The sequence below is a fragment of the Suricata suricatta genome, chromosome 15 (assembly GCF_006229205.1).
Source record: "Suricata suricatta isolate VVHF042 chromosome 15, meerkat_22Aug2017_6uvM2_HiC, whole genome shotgun sequence".
Classification (NCBI taxonomy): domain Eukaryota; kingdom Metazoa; phylum Chordata; class Mammalia; order Carnivora; family Herpestidae; genus Suricata; species Suricata suricatta.
The window spans coordinates 75,094,108-75,120,607 of NC_043714.1; the positions used below are offsets into that span (position 1 = coordinate 75,094,108).

Here is a 26,500-nt window from a genome sequence, read left to right on the forward strand (position 1 = left end):
GCTGGCGCGGTGCTCCCCAGGCAGACGCGTCAATCATTAAACCATTATTTGTTCGTGTCCCGGAGGGGCGGGCGACTTTGCCTCCTGCGCACACATGCCTGGAAAGCCAGCAGGCCTACGTTACCCTGTAACCAGAAGTGGGCCGCAGATCAGAAGAGAAATAAATAAATAAACAAAAGAGGCCCAAAGACTCTGTAGTTCTGGGGCCTGAAGCTTCCAACTGGACAGCTTCAGAGGACAGTGGCGTCACCAAGCTGCAGGGCCACCTGGGGATTCCCAACCACAAGAAGCAGCTAGTCCCAACCTGGCCTCTCATGATGGTGGCGTTGGGTGCTCAGCAAACATGGAGATTGTGAGCCCCATACCTGACCTACCACGTAAGGACCCTAATGAGGCCAGCGGTCGGGAATCCTGGTGCTACTCTTCATGTGATTGCTATGCGGCCAGCCAGCTCTCCACGGGGCTGGCTGGCAAGAAGCCCTAATGGGTGCCAGGTACCCAAGAGTGGCTGGAGCATGGGCACACTCTTCTTTTGGGAAGGCCTGGCTTGACTCTGGTGCCTTGGGGCCACCATGAGATGGAGCCACATGATCCACAGTTTACCCAGCATGGAAAACGGACAGGTCCTGAGGAGACCACCGAGCAGGGCCCCTGTCTGTCAGCAGGCACTGCCAGCACGGGCCTCCCACAGAATCGTATAGTGGGTGATGTTCTCAGCCTCCCTGGGCAGCACCACGACGAGAGGAAGTGGGGCCAACACGCAGGAAAGATGCAGGACACACTCAGGAAGTGCAGCAGCAGCTTTCCTGAGGCCACCTTATCCTGGTTCCCCGGGGTCATCCCTCTGGCCACCACCCCTTGGCACCTCAGGCCTCTGGGAGCTTGGGGAGCAGGCAGTGGGCAGAACTGCAGGCCGAGGACTGAGCTGGGAGACCCCAGGCTGGGGTAGCAACGTGCCTGACTTCAATGTGCTTTTCCTCACTGTTACTCCCTCCACCTGGAACCTTCTGAGGAGCAGTGCCAACCCACCAGGGACTGCGTCCTGAAGCCATCTCTGCTCCCCAGGGACAGCCATCACACCCTTCGGTGCTCCCCCAGTCTCCCCGGCCAGGGGACAGGGCAGTGAGCCCGCCCACCCCCGATGCAGCCTGGGGTGTGTGCGGACCCCTGGCCTCCCCGGGGCTCGCCTGGGCCTTCCCGGAGCTCACCTGTAACACAGGCCGACAGCAAAGTGGTCAGACGGGGGCGCAGGGGGCAGGGAAAGGGGTTCACAAATTTCTTTTCTCAAGAGCAGCCACATGACCACGTCTGAACGCCGTCACCATTTTTGCATGTGACGGGCTTGCTTGGGGAATTCACTTCTGTCATGTCAAAACCTGGTGCCAGAAAGGACCCGGGATGGGGAGGAGGAGGGAAGTGCGGCAGAGCCAGTGACGGCGAAAGACTGTCCTCACTCACTCACTCGTTCATTCAGAGTCGTTTTCTCAACACGTAGCACCCGTCTGCCCATTCATGCCCATTCCTTTGTTCGTCTGCGCACTCATTTCTCGCCCAGACGTGCTCGGCGCCTGTCCGAGCGCCTGTCCGGTGTCTGTTGCACTCGGCAGGAGGACACAAAGTGGCAGCCACACCTCTGCCCTCGAGGAGGCTCCAGGGCGACAAGCGCAGGGGGCGGCCAGCTGGGAGGCCCGGAGGCCAGAGCAGCGCTCAGAAGGACGGGGTCCCCATGCTGCACCCTGAGAGGAGAGCGGGAAGGTGGGTGGGGCCCTCGGGCAGAGGCGTCCGGAAGCCGGGTTCAGTCGGCATGGCAGGCGGAGAAGGGGGTGACCCGGCCTGCCCCCGCAGGCCCCGCTTGTCTGTCTGCCCTCTGAGGACACTGGGAGCCAGAGGGGATGTGAGGGAGGCAGATAATCAGAAATGCAGGCAGGGGGACAAAACACGACTTCCGGGTTCATGAGGAACATGACCTAAGTCTCGTGGTGCGGCCTGACAGCAGCTCTACGAGATAAGCTCAGGAGACTGGGGGCCCCACGACGGGCAAGGGCAGCAGTAGGAACCCCACCCTGCCTGTGAACGCTAGTCCAGTGCCCTGGGGTCTCACGGCCGCTGATGGCCACGCGCAGTGACACTCCAGCCAGGGAGGCTGGGGGGGGTGCCACATGTGCCCCCCGAGAGTCAGGAGCTGGGTACACGGTCAGAGGCCAAGCCCCTTTCCCATCGGGAAAAAATCACCAGCCGCTGCCACGGAGCCCACAGTGGGGGGAGGGAGCAACCAGCCAGAGTGAAGGTGCAAAGGAGCCAACCCGCCTGCCCTGTGGCCGCCCTGCCCTTCACCCAGTCACCGAACAGGCCGCTGTCCAAGGAAAGGAGGCCTTAGCACCTCGGAAGGCTCTAAAAAGAATACTTTCAAGTGAATCTATGTATCAATGGGACCAAATCGTCACAGCACATAGTAGAAAGAAAGTGTGATTGGGGCTTTACTTGGAAAGTGAAATAAAAAAAAACAAAATGATGAAAACAAGGTTACTTGAGGTGAGTTAAGAAAATTCCGGTTACGTTCACCATAGGTGCCAATCCTTTAAAAGGGCAGAGTCTGTAGCGATTGCTTTTTCTGGTATGTTTCTCACTGGGGTGCGCAAGGGCACAATATGGCACGCTTACCCCACGTTCACCACCCACAACGTGACTGCAACAGGGGCTGTTTCTGCACGTCCCCTGGGGTGTCCCCAAGGCCAGCTCCCTGAGACCTCAGCGGCCTCCCCGGCCGTGGCTGGGCACGCCTCCTGCTCACTTAGCTCTGCCCCACAGGCCCTCCTTTGCCCAGGGCCGGGAGCAGGGGTCCAACCGCAGCTCTCCCGGGTCATGTTCACCCACTTTGAGAAATTCTGCATCTTCGCCAAGATTTGTAATGTGCTTTGCAACTGATTTACATTTTCTCTGCATCCTACTGTCAGATGCTTAGAAGCTGTGGACAGGGAAGGCCTGGAAAGGGGGGCTGCGTGGGAGGAGGTGGGGAGGGACGTGCGTGGGAACCCATACGATGGTGATCTTCACCTGTGACCCGGTCTGCACCCACGGGTGCCCAAACACTGAAGGACAATACACTGCACGTTCTGGAAACACCAGCAGCTTTGCCCAGACCGGAGCCGGTGAGCAGAGTGGAGATCCGGGTCTGCTAGTGCCGGGGCACGGCCCCTCCCGCACCCTTTCCTCACGCCGCCTGCGTGCCACCCTGCGGCCCTGGCTCACCCTGCTGCCCACAGCGAGGACACTTTCCTGTTTGTGCACACTGGGGTCCCACCCTGATTCCAGCCCTCTCTCACATGCAGCTTCGTCCACCAAGTCTCTCTGCTCAGCCCCAGACGAGGCACTGAAAGCATTCTGTATTTGGGACATCACACGAGTGACACCTAGGCCGAGCCCACAGACCTGGAACTTCTCCAAGGCCGGAGCTCCAGTGCCCCCCTGCCACCCCCACCCCGTCCTCCGACACGTGGCCCCAAGTCAAAGTTCAGGAAGTGCCTCTGACTTGGACGGAGCTGCAGAGACGCCCAGGACCAGAAGGCTTCCCTGGATGCTGGCTCTTGGCACATGGGGGCCCTCGCACCTTGCCCGTCCTCATCATCAGGCACATCCCGCTTCCATGTTCGGAAGCAGCAATCGATACTGCTCACTGTCCTAACGACCTAAGGGGACATTGCGTTAAAGCAGGGCCTTCCAGGGCTTACTAAGCAAAGCTGAGTCTCGGCATAACGAAGCTCACGTTTCCAGAAATAGAAAAGGTGTGCGGGTGATAACACACCGCAGCTTCACAAAGCAGGGAAATGAATGTTTCCCCGTAACGACAACATGGTGGGCTTGCCGTCTGAGAAAGGGGACAGCCACCCAGAGACCGTTCGCTGCAGCCCTCAGTCTCGCACACGGGGAGTGGCACGGACGCCAGCTGTGTCCCCAGGCAGCCAGCAAGCTGCACCTGAGCTGCTGAGGGCGGTCTTCTATCTCCGGACTTCCGGGGCTCACGGCGGCACTGACCACACGCCTGCTGCAGGGACAGATCAATGGCCGTCCAGGCTCTTCATTAACCCAGTTTATCTGGTTTTCTAGAGATAAACCCACATCTTCCCCAAATTACGAACAAGCTCTTGAAAACCACCTGTGTGAAGACAATATAGACCCTGGTCCTAATGTGACAGCCCCAAGGTTCCTGGAGGCAGCGGAGAGAAACGCGCCCCTGGGAGCCGAGTGTCATGGAGCAAAGCACGTTGATGGCTCTGCTTCTCCAATACAAGCCCCTGAGGTCCATCCGCACAAGAGACCAGTGGGCACCAGGGGACACAGTAGTAATAAAATGCAAGACGCATATTCTCACTGTGGTTTCTCAAGAGTTCAAATAGATTTTTAACAAAACTTGGCCAAGTTTACACCAATTTGTTGCACCCAGATACTGGGACTGGAACAGAAGGACCACGCAGAGCAAGTCTTCCTGTGGGCTCCCCCTCCCCGCTGCCGTTCTGATCTCCGATCGTCAGTAACTGTCCTGAATGTACAGGAAAGCCCAGTTTTCCAAGTGTGCAGTGAGGCCTCCCGCTGCTCAGGCAGCCTGTCACGCCCAGAAGCACCAGATCCTACGTCAGACCCTGGGCCCTGACTTTGCTACAGAAATTACAGACCACGTCAGTCTGTGTCCAGGGCCTCATGCAAAGTGTCCCGAGGGGCTGGGAACCCAGTAACGGATGAATTCCGGCCTCAGGAGGATCACATGCAGACAAGAGGCTGCCACCCAGAGTGGGAAGTGGGGGGGGCCTCTCCAAGGGCAGCAGCGAGGACTGGTGGGCGGCGACTACAGGGTCTCGGCAGGGATGGGCCCGGGCACAAGGACACGGGCTGATGGGCAAGGAAAGCAGAGCACTGGACATCACTGTGGACCGCGCAGCCTTGTCGAGCACATTCTGAATGCCACAGGGTAGACAAATGAGCGAGAGGTGCGGCAGGGCTGCAGCCAGCAGCCCAGGAAGAGGGACGGGCCAGAACCTCCCCTGCACGCTGCTAGGTACTCCGACCTGCGGCAATGCGGCTTGCTCTCCACGGGGGCCTCGCCCACTCCTATGGCCTGTGCCTGTCTTGCTCCCTACATCCAGACTGACCTCTGGCCTACACCTTGGGACCAGAGTCCACCGCCCTGGCCAAAGCCAGCCCCTCCACTCCTGCACCTCATATTCCCACCATCAGTTTAGGTTTGAAGGGGAGGAAGATTGGAACAGAAGACACATACTTCACAGCCCACTTAGAAACACAATCCAGGACCAAAACTCACCGATATCTGGGTGGTGAGCCCTTGGCTCCCGGCGGCACCCAGCCTCCATCCCACTCCTGGCCAGGGCCCACCCACGCAGGGCCCTTAGGTGATTCCCCGTAAGGTTATGAACTAAGAAACTTCCATCTATTAGGCCCAGCACTTAACCATCTCTGCTCATGCTGGGACCTCCCCCTCATCCTGCGGGGTTCTGCTTGGGAGGATTCTGCCCCGATCTGGATCAAATCGCTTCCTCCTCCTGCAAACTCAGTGTAGACTTAGTGAATCCTGAGCAAGGCCAAGCTCCTTCTGTGGCCCACACTACACAAACTCTCCCACGCCCCCGTGTTCCTCAGTCCATGGACATCCCCCATCCCGCACCATGACCTCACCTCCTGTTTCACAGAGAAAACACAGACCAGCAGTGGGACCCCTGTGTCTTCCTGCCACAAAACACGTGCCCCAACTTAACGGGACTTCCCTAGATTCCCACCACCTGCTGACGCGGGGGCTCAGCTTCCTGATGCCGGGGCCAGCTGGAGTGGTCAGGTCTCTGTGAGCCTCTCCTGCGTGCCGCTCGCTAGGTCCTCAGCCCTGAGAGCAGGGAGGCTCTGACAATCCTGACATGCTCCTGGCCACCCAATAAGCCAGGACTGGTGCTGAGCACCACGCCCAGACCCATCACACCAGGCTACACTGCCTTCACCATCTCCTACCGGCCCACCCCCCTGTGCCCCATTTCTGGCCCAGAGCTGGGCTCATGGTACGTGCACAGGAAGCAAGTGCTGAGTGAAGGAGCCCCCTGCACAGAAGGGCTGGACCCACCTCAGCCACCTGCATGGAGCCGCTGCTCGACGAGGCCGTAAGGAACATGCCAGCCTGCAGGTTCCAGGAAGCCCGTGGCCATGGCAAAGCAGCCATCTTGGCACCATGGTTTCCCATGGTTTCCACGTGCGCCCATCCTAGACCAGAGGAGCGTGGATGTGCTTTGGGCTCCATGGCACTTATGAACCAAGAGATTCAGAGCAACATGGAGGCAGTTTCGTTTACACAGCTGTCCAGCCCGTGGCCACCATGTCGTGATGGTCTTATGCTCCCACCCCCTTGTGAAAGCAGGCCCCTCACTGACAGCCAGCGGGCTTCTGGGTGCGCCTGGGTGAAACATGTGGAGGAACTGGTCAAGTCTCTGGAAAAGACACTATAGAACCTGGTTTGCATGTGGGTTTATCATTAGAATCTCAGGAGTCCTCAGCACGAGAGACCTCATCACCACTGTGCTATTTGGACACTTCCCCTTTGCGGACATGACAACGTCACCAGACCCTCCTGCTCCACAGAGGCCACGTGTACGTTCTGCCACCGCCTTTCCCACTCTCGTATTTGGGACTGTGGTCCCTTTGCAGATTCAGAGACCAGGTTCTGGCCAAACAATGAACCCACCCTCACGGAGGGACAAGGTTCCGCCGGGAGAAGCCAGGCGCTTGGCCCAGAAGGCTGTGCTCCCACCGATCTGCCATGGTTTGGAAGACGGGCGGATGCCTGCATTCTCCTGCCCGACCAGGAGCAAGGGAGATGGGGTGAACTTGTTTCAAGCTAAGGCGCCCGTCCTCCAATATAATGGGCGTCTCTGAGAGCGAAGGTTATGCGGCTGTTTTTTTCCAGCTGTTGCACTGGATCAAGGGCCCAGGGACGAACCAGCAGCCAAGGGCCTCGGGGAGGAGGCTGATGTCAGGAGCTGCCTGAGGAAGGTCAGGAGACTGAGTCTTTGAAGCAGGCTTGACTGCTCAAGGTCTGGCTTGCAGTGGCCTGGAGGCCAGCGCTTCATTACGGATTGCTTCCTTCTCCGGTCCTCAAATGGGAAGGAGCTATTTTTCCCCCAAACCTCTTAGTCCTGCAGCCTGAGCTGACCCACATTTGCTTCCAGACCTTTTTTCCTTCCGAAGAAATTAAACAGCTTAATTTCAAACACATTCCCTGAAGCAGCTGCCCTGCGCTTGTTGAGCACATTCTGCACACCGCAGGGCAGAGAACGAGGGTGAGGCGCGGCAAGGCCGGTGGGAAGAGGGGCAGACCAGAAGGGGACAGGCTGGGGTCCAATCCTACCAGCACAGGGTGCCGCGGGGGTGACGTGAGGGAGGCGAGGTGGCCTTCAGGCCCTGCCCGCACTGTGGCCGCACGAGAGCTCTGGGCCCCGAGTGTCCCCCTGCACCGCACACTTCTGGCAGGACTGTCATGGCGGGGGCGGGGGAGGGGGGGCGAGAAGGAGCCTCAGGGCGGGAGCGCTTGGAACTGGAAACCAGAGTTCCTGCACTGAGACCTGTGTTCCTCCTGCTGCTGGTGGCTCCCGGCTGGGGTGGGCACGGCTTGGGCAGGGTCGGTGAGTGACACCAACTGGAGGGAGGTCCTCAGGCCACCTGGCCCTCCATTTGCTGCTCGGTCGTACAGAGGGCCCGGAGGACAGTTAGGAGGTGCTGACTGTCTTGCCCTGAGGGAGCACGTTTCCCCTTCCCCCAGCTGCTTGGTGGCATGGCGCAGTTCCCAGAAAATGACCCAAATTGGTCCTACTCCGTGGCGTGTGATTTGGGGCAAGTTGCCAAAGTGTGAGCTTCTTCACTTCCAGGGGGAAATGTCCGTGGCTCTGGATGGTCCCCAAATGCTGGCCCCAGAGAGTACGGGGAGGGCTAGCAACTGCCCCCAGCCGCCACCTACACACCACCCCCATCCCCCAGGGCCCTACTAAGATGTAGGCATGTGAGAAGAGCCCTTTCTACTTGGCCTTCCTTCCTTCCACAGCCTGGTGAGCGGGGCGTGACAGCCACCCCTGCAGCAGGGGCAGATGGCCCAAGGCGCCTCCCCTGCCACCTGGCAAGAGCCAGAAGGAAGGAAGCCCCCTCCTCGGACCACAAGCTCCAGGGGCCCGGACACCAAGCCCTGCTCCCTCGTCTCTGGAGATGCTTCTAAAACTATTGGCAAGACGTCCTGTGGCTCATCGTCTCCGAGAGAAAAAGCTGCAGGAGTTGAACTTAACACAGAGTGGTGGGGACAAGTGACACGGCTCCTGTGTCCCCTTCAGCTCCGAGTCCCGGGCCTGGCTCAGCTCCTGGCACCAACCCGACATGCTCGCAATCCGCCTCCCCGGGAACAGACGCATGAACCCTGTGCACATGAGCAGAGGATGTGGGGCCCCAGGCCTGGCACCCCCAGGCTCTGGAAAACAGAGTCGGGATACTGGCCCTGACGCTCTCCCACGCCCCGGGGTAAGCCCCTCCCACACTGAGCAAGCGCAGCCACTGTGTGCTGTGTGGGAGGCCCCCCTTCCTCTGCAGGTGAGCCCCCTGCGGCTTCCACACCCTGAGCTCAGCCTGCTGGGCTGCAACATGCCAGGCTCCGCGTGGGGCTCCCGTTCTGTGTGAGGGGTGGTGCAGAAGTGGGGTGACGGGAAGGACGGCAGGCATTCCTTTCGGAACATGCCCTTGATCTTCCACACCTAGAGAAGAGGCTTGTACCTTTGCAAAAGGCTAAAGGGGCAAACCTGTCGGCACAGGGATGGCTGGGGCATCCTGGCCACCATTGCAGGGCTCCCTGTCTCAGCCTTGGTTTGAACGCTGCAGCTAAAAATACACACAGGACCTAGGAGCCTGGGGGAGAGGGGGCGTGCGACAGTTGGCCATGTTCTCCCCACGGCAGGCTGTGAACAGGATCCAGACAAGGGGCAACAAGCAATCCTGCCCGGAAATGCCAGGAAACCCTGTGCTTGCTGCCAGGACTGAAGCATCGGGGCCCCGGGGATGGCATCGCCCGCCCGTGGGAGCCCGACGCCGTCCCTGCTCGGAGCAGCTCACCAGCCTGGGGACAGCTTCTGAGTGGGGCATGCGGGGCCTGCCATACGAGCTACTTAAGGACAGGCCTCATTCGTGGCCACAGGAGAAAAGCAGGCAGTAAATAAATTTATCACTGGTCGGCTGTTGATCCTCAAAGCTGTGTCTGGGTCTTAGATCAAGACAGTTGCTAAGGTCACAGAGCTGGGACTGAGCCCTGAGCAGCTGCCTCCCAAGTCCGCCTGGGGGCGGGGGCGAGGGAGCTGGGGCCACAGTCCGGTCCGGGAGGAGCTGGCGCAGCGGGCCGAGCTGCCTGCGGCTCAGCAGGAACAGGGCCCCAGCGTCCGTCCGCTCCCCTGCACTCCTCAGTGCAAGCGGGCGCCCACCCGGCATCCTGATCTCAGCAGCGTCCTCGCTCCCTTCCGCGGAAGCCGTGCTGTGCCCCTCGCAGCCCACCCTCCTCAGGGCTCCTGCAGCACCTCTGGACGGTGGCCGCCTGCAAGACATCCCACATGACCGGACAGAGGGGCAAGGAGGGGGTGCACCCCAAGTGCAGGGGCTGACAGGACAGCCTCTGGCAGCAGCAGGGTACATGGTGACCAGAGGAGGAGGGGAAGAGGCAGGAGGCAGCCGTGGAGGCCAGCATCCCGGGTTTCTGAACGTATCGTCAGGCCCAGGAGGGTGGCATGAGGCCACAGAGGACACACGTGTGAGCTGTGCCTGTGGTCTCACACGTGTCAACTCTGCCCGGCAGGTCCCGTGACCCTGGAGCCACGGGCCTCACTCACATCTACACTAATCAGCACCAGCTCAAGCAGCTGGCTCAGGCCTCTGGAGCCCGCATGATCAGGCGGCGGGAGCAGAGAGGAAGGGGCCTCACCACGGAGGCTGTCCCCGTGGGGGCTGGTGGAAAGCTGCTCTCGGGGCCCAGAGCCACAGGCACCCTCGCGGATGACCAGAAAGGCTCTCCCCTGAGAGGCCAGGCCGTTCTGTCTGCTGGGAACACCGCCTTTCTCCCCAGCAGGCCTGTGAACGCCTCTAGGAAAGGCGTTTCTCTCCCACACTCACTGATTATTTGCTCAGGGCTTGCCACTTACCAGTCACTCGAGCAGCAGCTCTGTGCCCACTCCATGCCAGGTGAGGAGTAGGCCCGGGGTTTGGGGACTCAGAGCTCCCAGAGAGCCTGCGACAGGCACAGTACCCCCAGGGGAGCCAGGAGAGCCCTAGGGATGGAGGCAGAGTGGAGCCCAGGGGCAGGGGTGTTGGAGACGAGTGTACAGCCCACGCAGGCCCTGGAAGAACTATTGAGCTCTACTGACCAGCCAGGAAAGGCCACGGCAGGGGAGGAGGCCGGACCTCAAGTCACAGGCAGCGTGGCTGGGCCCTTCCTCCTTCCTGCACAAGCCAAGTCCCAAGGCCCAGGGAGGGTGGGCGCTGGGGGCACCTGCACAACAGAGCCGCCCCACGCAGGTCACCAGGGCCCATGCAGGGGGAAGAGGGCATCCGCACAGAAGGCAGCCTGGCTGGGGTCTGGAGCACAAGCTGGGGTGTCTGCGGGGCAGGGCCCCTTGGACGAGAGATCCTGCGGGGAGGGCTGGGGTGCAGCGGGGAGGGGCTACAGTGGGTACAGAGAGCTAGTGCCGTGGGAGAAAGGCCCAGATGAGGACAGGAGAACGGAAATGCGCTGGCGGCAGGACTGCAGGGAGGGGTCTGAAGGGTGCACGTGTTCGTGTTGACACCATGTGCTCATCTCCTGGCTCTGGGCTCTGAGAAGGCCATGCGGTAGCAATCAGGAGGCCTGGCCATCACTCTCTTCTGGACCTCTGTTTCTAAACACCAGCCTTCACTGAAGGGAACGGAGACACCTTGGAAAACTGATGATGTCAAGGCTATAGTTCAAGACGAATCTGGAACGTCCGTGCCAGGCAGGTGCTCCAGGAATGACAGAGGCACATCCGGAGCCACGGAAGTCAGCTCGAAGGGCTCCCGCTCAAGGGGGGGATGGTCTGAGCCTCAGAATAGTGATGGTAACATATTTGAGGCCACTGACTAAAACCAGGAATGATGAATCCACATAAATGAAGAAAGGAAAGTTCGATGGGGAAATGGATATTTACCCAGCTTCCAAGCACCTTCCCACAAAATACTGGTTGATTACGGAGAGGAAAAGGAGCTTCGCAGAGAAGGCTGGCAGATGCCATCTCATCAAATGGTCAAAATGACCATCGTTGGCTGGAGAACAAGAACTTGTGAGCCATGTGGAGACACAGGGAGGACATGCATCCCTGAGACACCCCTGCCACATACGCTGAGCCCTGCCACACAGGTGCATCACACAAAGCCACACTGAGGGGCATCCAACAGAGAGCTGGCTAGAAGCATCTGGAAGCATCAAGGGAATCAGGGTCAAAGGAGGACTGAGGAATTATTCCAGACCAAGGAGACCAAAGACCTAGAGGAGCTCAGTGCAGTCGGTGATTGTAGCAAACTAGACACAGACCCTTTAGGTACAAAGGGCATCGGCAGGACAAATGCAAAACTTGGGCGGGTTCTCAGTATGTGGTGGTAAGTAGTCCGGACGCTCATGTCCCTAACCCGGTGGCATGCTACAGTCACACAACGGAAGCCCTGGTTTGTGGGAAACACGCATTAGAGAATCCGGGGAGGACGGTGAGTCGGGCCCATCGCTAACTCTAAAATGGCGTAGGAAAAAGATTCTCTGAAAGTCTGGGCGCAATCACTAGATAATTCCTTTCTTTTCCTCCCATCAGGGTGTGGAATGTAGATGCCTGGTTGGGGGTCAGCAGAGGCAGTCCTGAGATCCGGCGGTAGGCCACCAGCTCAGTACGTGGCACCCGGAAGTGTGACGTCATGGGACAGACACAGTTTTCAAGGTCAGTCTTAGCATCGCCACTCACAGGCTGCACACGCTTCTCAGGTCCTCTCCCCTGAAATACTGACTGACACTACCCGCTTCAGAGATACGCTGTGAAAGCTACATCATTGATTCCCTGGGCGAGGATTTATTCTGCACGCACTGCATGTTCCAGGTTCCGATCCAGGCTGTGAGAATACAGTGAAGGGCAGATCCTGAGCTTACACTAGCAGAGGTGGAGAGACAGACAAGAAAAAACAAATGTGCACATAATGAACTTTCAGAGAATAATAAGGACTGTGAAGAAAAATGAAGTGGGCGAGCCTTTGAAGGTGCTAAGGGTGAGGAGTTCAGACAAGAGAAGGAGGAGAATTTAGGAAGAAAGTGGCAGAAAAGTAAAATCATCACAGAAAACAAAACCAAGAAAACGCAAGGTAAAAGACTACAAAAACAGAACACACAGCAAAGACCGACGCATGTGCCATGCCAAGGACCGTGAGTGGCCTGACCTCACTATCACTGGAGAGCACTTTAAAGTTGGATGGCAGACCAAAATTCAACTCCCTACTTCATCTAAGAGAACCACACGGGGGAAGAAAAGAAGGAAATCTTAAATGTTTAAAATACAATGACAGGAAAAGGCATCCCAGCCCAACAAAAAGCAGGCAGGGACAAGAGTAATCAACAAGCTTGGAAGGTGACAGAAGGTGACACTTCAAGGGATGCGGGGCACAACACAAAGAGGACAATGAGGACATCTGTGCACCACAGACCACCCACATTCATGCTGTACCCACTACAGGACCCAGGGCCACCGCCTCAGTGGACAGAAGTCCCCTCGGGTGAAGGGGTCCCACAGCAGCAGCAGCAGCCATAAATCACCTCTCAAAGTCCATGGCAGATCAAATAAGTGAGGGCCCTAAAGACCAAAGAAATGTAATTAATGAGGGAACTTAACAGATACATGTTGCAACTCAATATACTTAAGGAATATGCCTTCCTTTTCAAGATCTGTGCAGTTCACAAGGAACTAAGCACAAAGAAACCTCAGTAAATTCTCAGAGGTGAAAACAGCATTAAGCTGATCACAATGCCCTCACATTTAGAAAGTCACCACAAGTTCAGGAAACAGAACATCTATGTTTTAATAAAAACTATGGCAACAAGGAGGAAACAAACTAAAATTGCACAATGCCTGAATCATATCAAATGTGGAAATGTCAACTATCAGGACACAGGTAATGGGGTAATTGTAGGAAAATTCATAGCCTTAAAATCATTGGACTAGTGATAGGCCATTTTAAATAAATCGACTCAACACCCAGCTCTGTAAGTGAGGAAAAGCTAACAGAAGGAGCCCACCGGAAGCAGGATGATGGAAACATGAGGATGAAACAACAGTTAGTGAGTTAGAGAAGTTACTGACTTAGAGAACGGATGGAGAGCAGATCATCGGTTAGCTGGCTGAATCAAGAAAAAGAAGAGGAAGCAAAATTATATAAAAGAAACAAAACCAGGGAAATGACCTCGGGTAAAGAGGCAGTTAAATACCAACAGGAGTTCAATATTTACAAAGCGAGCTCCTTTGGAAATTCTGTAGAATTATGAAAGGTGTTCCATGGGCACAGAGTTCCGACTCTGCAAGTAAAGGGTCTGGTGCACCATAGTATGATTGCAATTAAGGCTCCTGAACTGTACACTTTAAAATGGTCCAGATGGCATAGTTATGTGTTTTTACCAGAGTCTTAAGATAAGAAAGAAACACAAGAAAATGACACTGAAGCAAATGTCCAAGCAAATATTAAAATATACTATAAACCCATAAACAGTTCCGAGGGTGGTTCTGGCTCATGGGTAGAAAGATCAATGGAAGAGAGTCCAAAACGTTCCTACACATGAGAAAAATGACACTGCTTACTAACGAACAAAGTTTACCATTAAATGACAATCGAAGAGTTTTCTGGAAAAACAGTGGCTCCATGCTTCATTCCTCACACCTTAATAAATCCAGATCAAGAGAAGATCTAAACATTCCAGCAGATGAGCCGATGGAAGTAGGAGAATTTAAAATATGCATATAATCTAGAGGAGGAAAGTCTTCTACGCATGACACAGAAATGAAAGGTATTTTCAAAGAGCTGCGGAATTTCAAGTAAGCATCTTCCCGCTTGTACTTGTTCCGACAATGTCCGGATTAGCAGATGACCAGGGGTCACCTAAGGGCCGCCGGAAGGCGGAGCACGTGAAGGACTGCACCTTACACGGTGGTCAGAAGAACGTGGCAGCTCTGTGGGCGGCCGGGGAAGGGGACCCGGGACCTGTCGGTAAGTGAGGAAGACAAGTGGTAGGATGCACCTGTGCGCCCCTCCCCCCAGGAGGAGAATGCAGCAGGTGCCGGTGCAGCTCGGGACAGGACGGGGACAGGACGGAGACCACACACACAGCCTGCTGCACCTCTATAGAATTCTGAAGCTCGTCTGTGCATGTTTATCTCTGTAAAATCTAAAGACCAAACACGGCATATGTGGCCTCCAGGGGTTACACTTAGACAGGAGGCCTTCCTGCTTCCGATCAGAGTCTCTCCCTTTGAGGCGGGGGCACAGGCCTGGAACCACTCCTCACTCTGCCACCTGCATGCCAGGGATGGGGACATGAGCTTTCTATAAAACAAGGGTGGTTTTTCCAATCTCTTGGGGTTGTCGTGGGGACTCTGTAACTTGGGGCATGTTCGATGACAGCAGACACCTGTCTCAGGGGGTTCTCCACACAGGTAGTTGTGTTGATGTCAATGGTACAGATCTGAGAGCTTCCCAGACTTGGTGGCTCGGGTCGGTCATAAGCAGGGGGCTTGGCCCACTTGTGTTGGGCAGGGAGTGCTCAAACTCTTTGCCTGTCAGGGACCGGAAGCCTGGCGCCTGGCATCCTGGAGATCTCAGACCGCTCTCCTTCTGTCTTCTAGGAGCTTGAGAGCCGCACACACAGCTGCCGTTTCTCAGCACCTGTGGAGCAGGGGGGGGCGGTGTGGCGTGTGCACTGCACGTCTCATCTCCTCCTGGATGGGCTGTCCTGGCCCCAGGGACAAGAGGGCACCGGGGAGACCTCACACACCACCGTGCAAAGATACAATTTTCCAGATTCAGAGTCAAAAGTTGAAAGGCATGGCCCCATGGCCCATCCTTCCACAGGCAGAACTTCCTGCAGAAACCCTCTTCCAGAAGGAAGGCATCTCTCAAAGACAGAAAGTGGCGGGCAGCTGATGGCTGGGGGGCCATCCCCCGAGCATGGCCCAGACGGGCCCCTGGAAAGGGCTCAGTCGTCATTTGCTGGGTGGACGGCCGAGTGAGTGGGGGGAGTGCAGGGCACATGTCTGCAGGTGACCCTGGGTCACAGGGAGATCAGATGCGGAAATAGCAACTTTGGGGACAAATTATATAATCTTCTCCTTCACCAGCTTCTTCCGTAAGATCTGCAATAATGCTTATTTCAGTGGGTGATTACAGAGAGTGAGTGAGGTGACACAGCGGTGACCGCACACGGCCCCGGCGCACCGTGGCGGTGATGCAGAGGGTGGCCGCACATGGCCCTGGTGCGCCACGGCGGTGACACAGGGGGTGACCACAGCCCTGTGCCATTGCCAAGTCCCCTGGGAAAGAGCAGGGATCAGCAGGCAGGCTGAGCCGCCAGGGAGGCCTGGGCCACCTGTGGCCACATGTTGCTGCCGAGTGTCCTGCCGGACGGCTGGCTGGGACCTGGCCCTCCACGCTCCCTCCTGAGGCATCTGAGACATGACAGCACTTGCTGACTTACCGCAGCCATTCTGCACGAATCTCAGGTCTGAGACAAACCAAACTCCACGTGACATATTTATGAAAAGACACTTGGCAGGAGTGTCCCCAGGATGCAACCTTCCCCCGCCCTTGAGGCGAGGACAGCCTGGCTTCCGGGACCCCAGACCCAGAGTCCTGAATGGAGTTGCTGAATGCAGCAGGTGCCACGAAGGGAGGATCAGCGTTCAGACGTGATGGGCTGGCAGGTGGTTCCCTGTGCACGGCTGGCCCCTCTGTAATGAGGTGGCTGCAGGAGTCGGCTCCCGGGCTGCCTCTGGCCTCTGCTTCCAGGATGCCAGGCGGTGCGCGGATGGTCTGTTAACTGACCTGGTCCACTGCCTGCATCAGACCTGGAGCATCCTGAAAGCAGGGATGAAGCATAACTTCTATTTGAGTCCCCGGCACCTGAAACAGTGCTTACTACTGATGGATGGTCAAGTAGACGGCTCTCTACTGAGTGAACAGACCAATCCCTCAATCCAACAATCTGTGTTCTCCATGTAACCTCAGGTACCAGAAATCCTTGAGTACTTCCTACTTTGCAAGAGGAGGACAGAGATGATGACCTCACAGGCTTGCACGGGTCAGAAGGACCGCATGGAAAGTGTGGACCAAACGTGCTCTCCAAACGTGACAGTGGTTGTTCCCTGAGGCAGGGCACCAGTCCCATGTGTCTCTGCTCCCCAGACCCGTGACCCTCACGCCCGTGCATGCTGCCTACACATCACAGCTTGGGGCTGGAGTACACGGCGGCATGCACTTGATGATTTGGAGGATGCGTGCTCAAAATATCCGCTGCATAAAGTAGCCAGCACCTAATCTGTATCCCAGGCCGTCAACGAAAGTACGGACCATCACTGATGTTTCTAGGCAGCTGAAGGAGGTGGAAGGGGGCACAGTAGTGGGACACTGAAACCAGAGTGACAGACGGCTCGGCCTCATTTGTCACCATGCGGCACCTATGGACCGGAATGGAATTGGCCCTTCGACAGTCGGGGAACCCTGGGCTCTGCAACCTACCCCTTCCTCCCGCCCAACGTGCAGGGCAGTTTCCAGATGGAGACAGGAGCACCTGGGGAGTGGCCGCCCGATGATGCTCACTTGAAGTCCTGCCTCAGCCCTGCTCTGGCTCCAGATATTCCACGGAAGGTCCTGGATGCACCCCAGAATCCCAGCTTCCTCTCCTCCATGGCCAACAGGCACACAGCAATCCCAGCGGTCCCCCACCCACCCGAGAGGCAGAGGAGCGCGACCTCGCCGGGATCACAGCCGTCTCTGCAAACCCTCACCGAGGACTTGGTGCCATCGAGTCCTCGGTAAGAGGCCGGGGCTCCGAGAACTCGTCCACTTGCACAAGGACGTCGTCACACCACGAGGAAGCGGCAGAGCCAGGACCAAGACGCACGGCAGCTTGGTGCCAACAGTGTGCCCATCCACGCCAGGTGACACAACACCACGCAGCAAATGTGTCTGCTCCACAACCGCAGACCCGTAAAATATTAACCACCTCAGAGATTCCCTGCAGAGGGACTGACCCAACACGGAAAGGCCCTGTGTGCAAGGCACTGCACGGAATGTGCAGAAAAATGAACACCTTGAACCCTCTCAAACATCCAACAGAACAAGTGCTATGTGACCTCGCATCCCTTTGATGGAATTACAGCTGGGCCTTTAGTGGCGTGCACGCAACAGGTTTGTGACACAGGAGATACTTACGTTTTGTCAAATAAAACAAAAAGACACAAAAGTACAAATACGATATGGCCATCTCTACACACAAAATTTAAATTCAAGGACAGCAAAAAGGCTTAGAAATACACAAAAGTTCAATGAAATAGAGATTGTTTTGGAGGGTAGGAAAAGGGTGATTTTTCTTTGACCACATTTCTGATTTTGCCGAGCTTTCCACGGTGAGCATATACTGTTTTTTATCAAGTCATCTGGTGTAAAGGCCGAGATTCCAGTGAGAGGGCATCTGCCTTTGAACCTGGACCAGTCACCTCCCAGCCGGCGGAGCCGGACAAGACCGCTGACGTGGTCGAGTCACCGTGTCCTCATTGAGAGGACACATGCAGCATGCAAGGGTATCAGAGGTGACAGCAGGAGCCCCCGTACCTCGCCTGGTATGTGACACGCACACAAAACGGTCAGGGTCACAGGCTGTGCGCAGAGGTGCCCACCTGAGCCTGCTCCAAGCTCGAAGTCAGAGCGAGAACTCTGTCAGCCCAGGCCAAGTGCACCAGCGTTTGGAAGCTCAAGCAGCACCTGTCAGGCATGTGAGGGCCCACCTGGGCTAGGCCACCTGTGCCGAGCAGTCTGAACCCCTTCGGGGCAGGGGAGCCTCAGAATGGTGGGAGCGCCCAGTCACGGGTGGGGACGGGGCAGACCCCCACCTGCCATGAGAAGTGCAGGCCCCGAAGCGTCGGCCTGCTGCAGGGTTACAGAAGGGTGGGCGCTGGCACGTGCAGTGGCCAGGGAGGAAGACCTTGCCCCACTGTGGACAAAACGTGGTCCCTCGTGGGCCACTGCACCACAACTGTGCTCACACACAGCAGAGGAAGTAGCCTCAGAAAGCCCAGTGCCCACAATGTCCACGTCACTGTCAACAGTCACATATTCACTTAGCAGAACAACTCGAGGGACTTAATGTTCATGTCTTTTGATGCAGTAACTCCAAACTACATGGTTGGTCCACTCAGAAACTCTAACAAAAATCTGTGCACGAAGATGTTCATTGGAAACAGCCAGATACAGTAACAGTCGAATTAATTATGACACTCGGACCAGGAAGACCGTATGTGCGGTTTCTGGGGGGGTTCACGCTGTGGGTACAAGAACTGGGGGGGGAGCGCCCCAGGACATGACAGATGTGGTGCCGCGCCACCCCCTTCCCGGTGATGCCACTTGGCACGGTGCTTTCCAGGACCTAGGATTGTTTTTTTTAAAGCCATGCATCCTCTCCAGGATAACATAATTAATACCACATACTGGTGCGCAAATGACATGTGTAGGACAGCTGACCCAAGTACTGATACCGGACCGAAAAGGAAAACACCTGCAAGGAATCCAGCACAAAGGCAGGATCTCCTGGTGGGCTCTGGAAGCAGTCCGGACCCCCTGGGACCCACTGCAGGGTGTGGACTGTGCGGGCCCTGAGTAAGTTCTTTCTTCTGGTGGACACGGTATGTTCACACAAGGTTTGTATTTTGTTTCACAGGGCTGGTTCCCTGGGCCTGTCCCAGCCGTGGAGGCAGGGCCCTGGGTGTGTGACCCTGCTCAGCTCTCCGCATCTAGTGGACACACCTGGCTGTGTCCAGGTTACCCAGAGATGGGACATTCCAACTACCAAAGTGTCTAGGCTGAGGGAAGCCCCCCGCGATGCAGACACTGATTCTCCGCAGAAACACCCCGTTCCTTCCGCTCAGGCTGGACGCCCCCCCCCCCCCGCCGGGTGTAAAATGCCATCCATTCACTGCTAGCACACTGGCTGCTCGCAGGCTCCCGCCAGCCTTCATCTGTGGGGGCAGGGTGCTGGGCAGCGAGGGGAAGCCACCCCTGCAGTTCGCAAACTGATGGCGACTAAGGGAAGGCAGGAGAGAGGTTTTCTCTTCAAGCCCCTGGGACAATTCCCATGTGTTTCCAGCAGGTCAAAGGGGAGATCAGACTTTCATTAACCAGAGAAAAGACCTGATACTAATTTATAATATTTGGGGTAAAAAAAATACCTCCCCCTCCACACACAAACTGATTGCTCACATCTGACCTAAAACGGATTACATCATGAAACCATTTCCAGAAAATAATAAAGCCTCTCACTTCAACAAAAAGGCATTTAGTCTGCTTCTCAACAAAACAGTTTTGACTGCTATTTGGAAAGGTGCAGGCCAGTGTGAAAGGTTCTGGAGCAAAAGGAAGCACACACTTGGGTGGACGGTCCCCGGCGTTAAATCGTGATGAACTCATGGGGTGAGGACCCAGGCAGGGTGTTTACCAAACACGCACCCTTCCATGCAGACCCGTGAGGAGCTGTCAAAACTCATCTGGAGCGGCGCAGGAGCGCGCAGGCGGTGCACCCTGCGCGCGTCCACCACACCCATCACTCAGGACCCAGATGCATCTGCGCAGACAAGGTCAAGTGCTGCCGCGGAGGAGGTCAGACTCTGCAGCAGCCAGAGCCGACACCCATCGCCACGTGCGTGTTTGGAGGGCGCTGACCCTTCCACGGGTTCGCGTGGATAGGACGCATCTGAAGACGCACGGCCACGCGTCCCCAGAGGGCAGCGGCGGGTACTCACCCCACTGCAGAGGAGCCAGCTGCAGGTGCTCCAGGACGAGCTGGCTCAGGAGCCCCTCCACGCTCGCCTCGCCTGTGCGCTTCAGGGAGGGGTGAGTGCCAGTCAAGGAAAACTCTGTTCCCACAGAGCCCCAGGGACAGGAGGAGAAGTTCTGGAACCTTCTACAGACTCCCAGACAGGAAACCTCCCACAGCAGATCTATGTCCCCCTTTATCTCAGCGGTGGTCTCACCAACCACGAGACATGACCTGAGTGTGGAAAACAGGCAAATGAGCACGCCAAGGGCCTCCCCGCTCAACCGCAATCAGGTAAAGCCGCGGTCGTGTAAAGAAGGGAAATCCATCGGGATTATTCTAATCGAACAGCTGCCCTTGCTGGGGGAAATACGAAAATGGAAGCTGTTTTTCCTTAATAAAGCAGACCGTGGCCCGTTGTTCAACGAAACCAAGTGTGTTTCTGGCCGCGTGCTGGCCGCGTGCTGGCCTCCGGTCTGTCGTGTTGTGCATCTTGATGTAATTGCACATCTCATTACGAGTGGGCTCGCGTAGGCCCCTTCACAACGGAGGAGTCAGTCCCTCAGCAAGTATCAGTGGATGAAGAAATTAGGTTTAGAAATGCAGAAAGCAGGTGTCTCCTGGGCGCTAATATTAAACAGCTAATGCGGCTCTCAGAAACAGATCCACAAACCTCTTTCCCTTTTCCCACGTAAATTAAAGCCGCAGAATATAAGTCAAAATCAAAAAGGAAGAATTTAGGTCCTGACATTCTTCCCTGACTAGGTAAGTAAAAAGAAAACCGTCTTCTTTCTGCTTTTAGCACATTAAGCACATTCAGCAAACACGTCGTGTCTCTAATCCAAACCGTGGATGGACACGCGTGGAGGAGGCCAGAATACTCAGACGTGACCTGGAACTTGGGAGGCTTGCATCCAGGGCACGATGACAGGACAGGGACAGACGGCTGTGCTCAGCAAGCCTGCGGACAGCTGTGCGGGGACAAAGCCACACCGGCGGGCAGACCAGGGCCGAGGTGCGGGCTCAGGAGCCTGAGGGAACGGGGAGGAGAGCTCCCAGTCTCTCTTGCCGAAGGGCCTGGCACATCGGGGCATGTGATCATCTGGGTAGGAGTGTCTGGGCGCAGGGACCCTGAGCAGAGTGAGGAGACACCCACCGGGCACCCAGGAAAGCTCGAGTGGGCAGGGCTGAGCACGCACGGCAACAGGCCTCTGCTGAAATAGGCCGACGGTGCAGTGATGCTGGGATCCCTGCCTCTCACTCCGCCCCGAGGTCCTCCCCACCCCGAAGTCCTCCACCCCCATGTCCTCTGCCCCAAGACTGTCCCCACCCCCCAGTCCTCCACCCCCATGTCCTCTGTGCCGAGGTCTTCCCCACCCCCCAGTCCTCCGCCCCCATGTCCTCTGTCCCGAGGTCCTCCCCACCCTAAAGTCCTCCATCCGGAGGTCCTCTGCCCCCGTCTAAGTCATTCTTCGGCTATTTGGAACTTCTTTCAACTCTTCTAAAATACCGTGGGCTCTCTGGATCCCATGCTTCCCACATCTGTGCTCTGGGCCTGAAGGGCTTCTCCCAGCCCTCATCCTGCAACTCCCAAGCCCTCCCTGGGCCCTGGCCCTGCTCTGAAGGCTTGGGCGTCTCTGGGGCAGTCCACCTCGATGTGCCCGCCTTTCGGTGCTCAGCCTGGACACTGGCCCTTGTCCCTGCGGACACCGGGCCCGGTTCACAGAGTTGCTCAGTGGATACTGTCTGATGAATAAAGAAACTCAGGATGGTTACGCATCCTCGACGGGCGCTAGGGGAGCCCACAGCCCTCCACACGCAGCCCAGGGGCTGTGAGACCCAGGAACTTCATCAGCTGTAAATGGGCGTTAACAGCCCACGAACTCCACAGGACTGTCCTGAGGAGCGAAGGGAGCCGCAGTCCTGGCCGCAGCGAGTATGCCATAAATGTCCCCTATTGTGAGTGTTAGCCTCCCTCCTTTAGCAGAGAGAGAGAACCTCCACTCCAGGAAGTCAGCCCCCACTGCTGCTGCCTCAGATTCCTTTGGGGGTCTTACTGTACCACAGGCAATTTACCAAAGAGCTGCTTCCAAAGATAATTCTCTCCCTGAGAAGAACTCCGCGGATGCAACTGTCACCATCCCGTTACACACGGTCTACGCGTACAGACCTGACGGTGTGACTGCCGGGGACTCTGCACGGCACTGGATGGTCGTGTGGTCCCATGACGATGGGGGCACCAGGACTCGTTTGCCTCACTCCCCCACCGGGTCAGCAAGGAGCTCCTGGAGACCACATGCAGGGTAAGGCCCTCGGGTGGCTGGGGACGCAGAGCTGGGCCTGACCCAAGGCACAAGGAGCTCACGGGCGTAGGGGAAGGCAGACCGGCAAACAGAAGATGCTGCCTCAGCTACCCCCTTCTGGGTGGAAACTCAGAAGGGAGACGCTTGCACGCCGGGTGCACGGCAGCACTGATCACAGTAGCCATAAGGTGGACTCACCCCCAGCGTCCGTGCACAGAAGGACGGACACACACAGTGCGCTCCAGACATACAGTGGAAAGTCAGCCGCGAAAGAAAGGAAATACCGACACTCACTGCAGCGAGGATGGACCCTGACGCCGTCGTGGCCGGTGAGAAGCCAAGCACGCAGCACCAGCCACGGGCAGCTCCCGCGTCTCCGAGGCCGCGGAGTCAGCAAGCTCGGGCGGACCGGAAGCAGGATGGCAGGCACTGCGACATTGGAGACTTCTCTCCATCCAACAGAAAACAGGCCTTAGGGTGAGTGAGCGGCAGAGCGCGTACCCGGCCCCAAGGCCCCGCTGGCCCTGCTCCCTCAAAGTGGCAATGGGGCAGCCTTCCTGAGCAAGCCCGCAGATGTCCTGGGCCCCTGGTGGGTTACAGCTGCTCAGTGTCCTTCCCTCCTCAGGCCACATCTCAGCGAGGGGAGCCCACCTCTCGGCACAGGGGGTGGGGGTGTGGAAGCCCCTTGGGGAGGGTCCTACCAGTTTCCATCCTCCCAAAGGCAACCAGACGCCTCAGCTCCAGTGCCCGCACAGCAGAGAGTCCAGCGTCTGGGATGCGTTGGACCTCAAGGCGACTGGCACAGCCCCCTGCCCAGCCCAAGTCAGGACAGGCACACAGCATCCCAGATGGGACCCTGCACTCAGTACCCCCACCCCACTGCTGGGTGCCCAGGGGCTCACCCGACCGGTCACAGGCTGTCACGGGGAGGGAGGGGCGTGCAAAGACAGGTGTGAGCCTCACGCCAAGACTAATTCCTCTCAGCCCTTCCCGCTAGCCTTGCCCCCTCTCAGTTTCTCCTCTGAGCCCTGCTCTGGCTCTGGGCCCCTGATCACACTCACAGGCTGAGTGGGGGTCCCGGGCAGAATGGGGAGAGGGCCCAAGGCCACCCAGGGCCTGTGTTCGTTCTCTCCTTTAGGACCAGGAGGAGCTCCAACATGGACTCTGAGCTCCTAGGAACCTGTTCTCCCCAGAACTGGGCACTGAGGCCCAGAGTGGGGTTCAGAAAACACCGGTGGCTGTGTGTGACTGACACCTGGCTGGGCAGGGAGAGGGGCGGCCTGCCGGTTAGACCACCTGCTCGCACGGCAGCTGAGGGAACGGGCCTGCCCGACACCGGCGCCCCGGCGGCGCTGTCTGAGCAAACCGCCGCACGCCTGGGTAAATGGCAACCCGCTCTCAGTTGCCAGAAATGTAATGTTCTCAAGGGAAGCTGCTCAGTATTAAGAACTCATTTGCCGGGAAGGCCTCTGTCTTAATGACCGTGACATTGCACAGTGTTTAATTTCCATGGATAATGACTGAATGATTCTATTTCTTCCTTTCAACACACAGATCTGAGTCTTCTAATTCTAACACGGGGGACGGGGGACGCCGTATTAACTTCCTTCCCCAGGTGGGGGACGTGAGGGGAAGGGCCTCCAGTCAGGGAAGGGTGGGGAGCGTCTCTGGAGAGGGGAGCGCAGGGCCTGGCCCACACCGGGGGCAAAGACCCGCCCGAGGAGTTCAGTCTCGCTGGGGCCGGTGGGGGGGCGGGGGGCGTGGCTGTGTGCCTGCTCATGGATGCACATGCGGGTGCCCGCCTGCGGCCAGGCCAGAGCGCAGCTCACCATGCCCCTTCTTCCTGCTGGGGGTTCACAGTCCAGTGGCAACAGGCCGGGCAGGGCCAGCTGCCCTGTGCTGCCCCCTCAGACTCCCCACATGTGGTTTTTCTCTCCCCACCAGCACTCCCTCCCTCCAGGCTAGAGAAGGCACCCCCAGGATTCACCCCACAGAAACCCCGACTTTGGGCCCTCCTGGCAGTGCCCAAGGAACACGGAGAAAAATGACCTCTCAGGCCAGGGCTCTCATGAGAAGAAACCAGAAAAGCATCCGAGACAGTCCGGACGTCCCGGCTGCCTCTCCCCAGCAGGTTCTATCTCCCAGGCCGGTCTCCCTTTGAGAATCTGCAAGGCACAGGCCCGAGGGCGTCACCAGCCAGAAAGCAATACAAACAGGGACCACACGGGAGGAGGGTGAGGCCGCCTCCTCCATGAGTTAACTCACACCGCGCTGCCAGGGTACAGACACCCACATCCCGTTTAATTACTGCACACAGAACGGCGTGCTCCAAAAATGCTCCATGTATGCTATCGTCCAGGGAGTACGGGCGCCGATGCCGCAACACCTGTCTCCCTGGGTGCGCCACGAGCGCCTTTCTCTCTTGCAAGTGCCAGCATCTTGCACAATGCCTGGGACCCAGCGATAGCCCAATAAACGCTGATGTCATTTAATGAATGAAAGTATGCACGCACATCTGCGTGACTGTAAGCATGTGGACGTGGGTGGCTTTCATCAGAGACTAACCTTCATCAGCGGCACCCACAACACTCACTGCCAAAGCGAGGAAAGCAGGACCCTCTGATGGGATTACTCCGGCATCACCATGGGATCCCTGCGGAGCCCTCAGGGCAGCCTGGCATATGCAGCCATTGCAACAGTTCAGTATGTAAGGCGACGAGCCTCAGAGAGGTTGGCGACTTGCCTGCTGTGACTGGCAGAATGGCCATGAGGGCTGGCCCGTGACTCGGCAGCACAGGGCACGACCAGGGGGCGTGGCTGGGTTTCTTGGCTAACGTGACCCCACCTCCCTCTCCAGGAGGCACGAGGTGGCCCCAAATGTGCTCCCAGGCAATGCCGGCCTGGTCCTGTGGACTCCTCCGTGACCAGCGCGCAGCCCTGCAAGCCTGACCACGGCCAGCACGTGGCTGGTCTGCTTCTGTCCCTGCCGGTCAACCAGCTGGTGCAGCACAACCTGCCATGACACCACCAGGGAGAAACACGAGGAAGCCTCCCTTCTGAGAGCACTTAGAGATATTAGGCAATAGACTGACCCTTGGGATTGGTCTCAAGAGGGGCTGGCACCTGTCAGGCCTGTGCTGGGATTCCTCTTTTCCAATCCCTGAATGAACAAGATCCATGGGAAGCAGGACCTGGGGGTCACCTCCCTCCCAAGGGCAATGACCCAAGAATGGGCCAACGCCAATCCCCAGTGAGCCCACAGACCACCGTGCAGGTACTTGGCAGTCAGGAAGAGGGGCGTCCTTCCTGGGAGAAACCACTTCTGCAGAGTTGGTGCCCTGAGCCACGACCCTGCCACCCACTCGGGTCAGCATCTCCCTGCCACCATGGCCCAGTGCCATCCAGAGACAAGCCCCCTGTTGGGAAAACACTGCAGAGTCTGATGGAGGACTAGAGCCCAGAGACGTGCCAGGCAGTGGCGAAAGGCAGTTACATTTCCCTTCGCTACCTTTGTGGCCACCATGGAAGAGCTACTTTCTCTTTCATAAAGACGACATCAAGTCCCCGTTCCTTAGCTCGTGACCGTGTCCGTGCACAGCACTCTGTGATTCACTGTAATCAAAGAGATGAAGGCAAAGCATTATTGCATGTGCGGCACCAGCAAAGCGAGCCAGCTTCGCTTTTTCTGGTTTGGGTTTCAGCGGAGACCTGATGGCCCACGTGCTCACGGGCTCACAGAAATTCACTCTCAGAGTGCTGACCGATTCCCAAGGTAGAACATGCTCCTGGAGGAAATCTAAGTCTCAGCCGCAGAGACACACAACTGGGTCCCAGGGGTGGGGGCGGGGCGGGGAAGGGAACCAGTGTGGGGGCGCTCCTGTCGGGGCAGGCTCTGTGGCAGGCGTTCTCCAGGGTCCCTTCAACCCGGGGCTGTGCCCGTCGACAAAGTGCAGACGAGGACCTGGAAGCCGGGAGGACAGAGAAGGGAGTCCCCCAAGATTCCTGCAGCTTGGGCGTCCCGGGCTTTCCCACAGAATGGCAGCTCCAGAAAGGAAAGACACTTGCTCAAGATTAC

At 57.4% G+C, this 26,500-nt stretch overlaps 1 protein-coding gene across 1 annotated transcript in view; it reads right to left on the reverse strand.

The window, feature by feature from the left end:
* Positions 1-26,500, reverse strand: part of TRAPPC9 (trafficking protein particle complex 9) — a 529,205-nt gene that overhangs the window by 87,962 nt on the left and 414,743 nt on the right. The window contains exon 21 of the mRNA XM_029923171.1: positions 20,109-20,199. Coding sequence (XP_029779031.1) covers positions 20,109-20,199 — 91 coding nt within the window. The remainder of the gene's footprint in view (positions 1-20,108; positions 20,200-26,500) is intronic.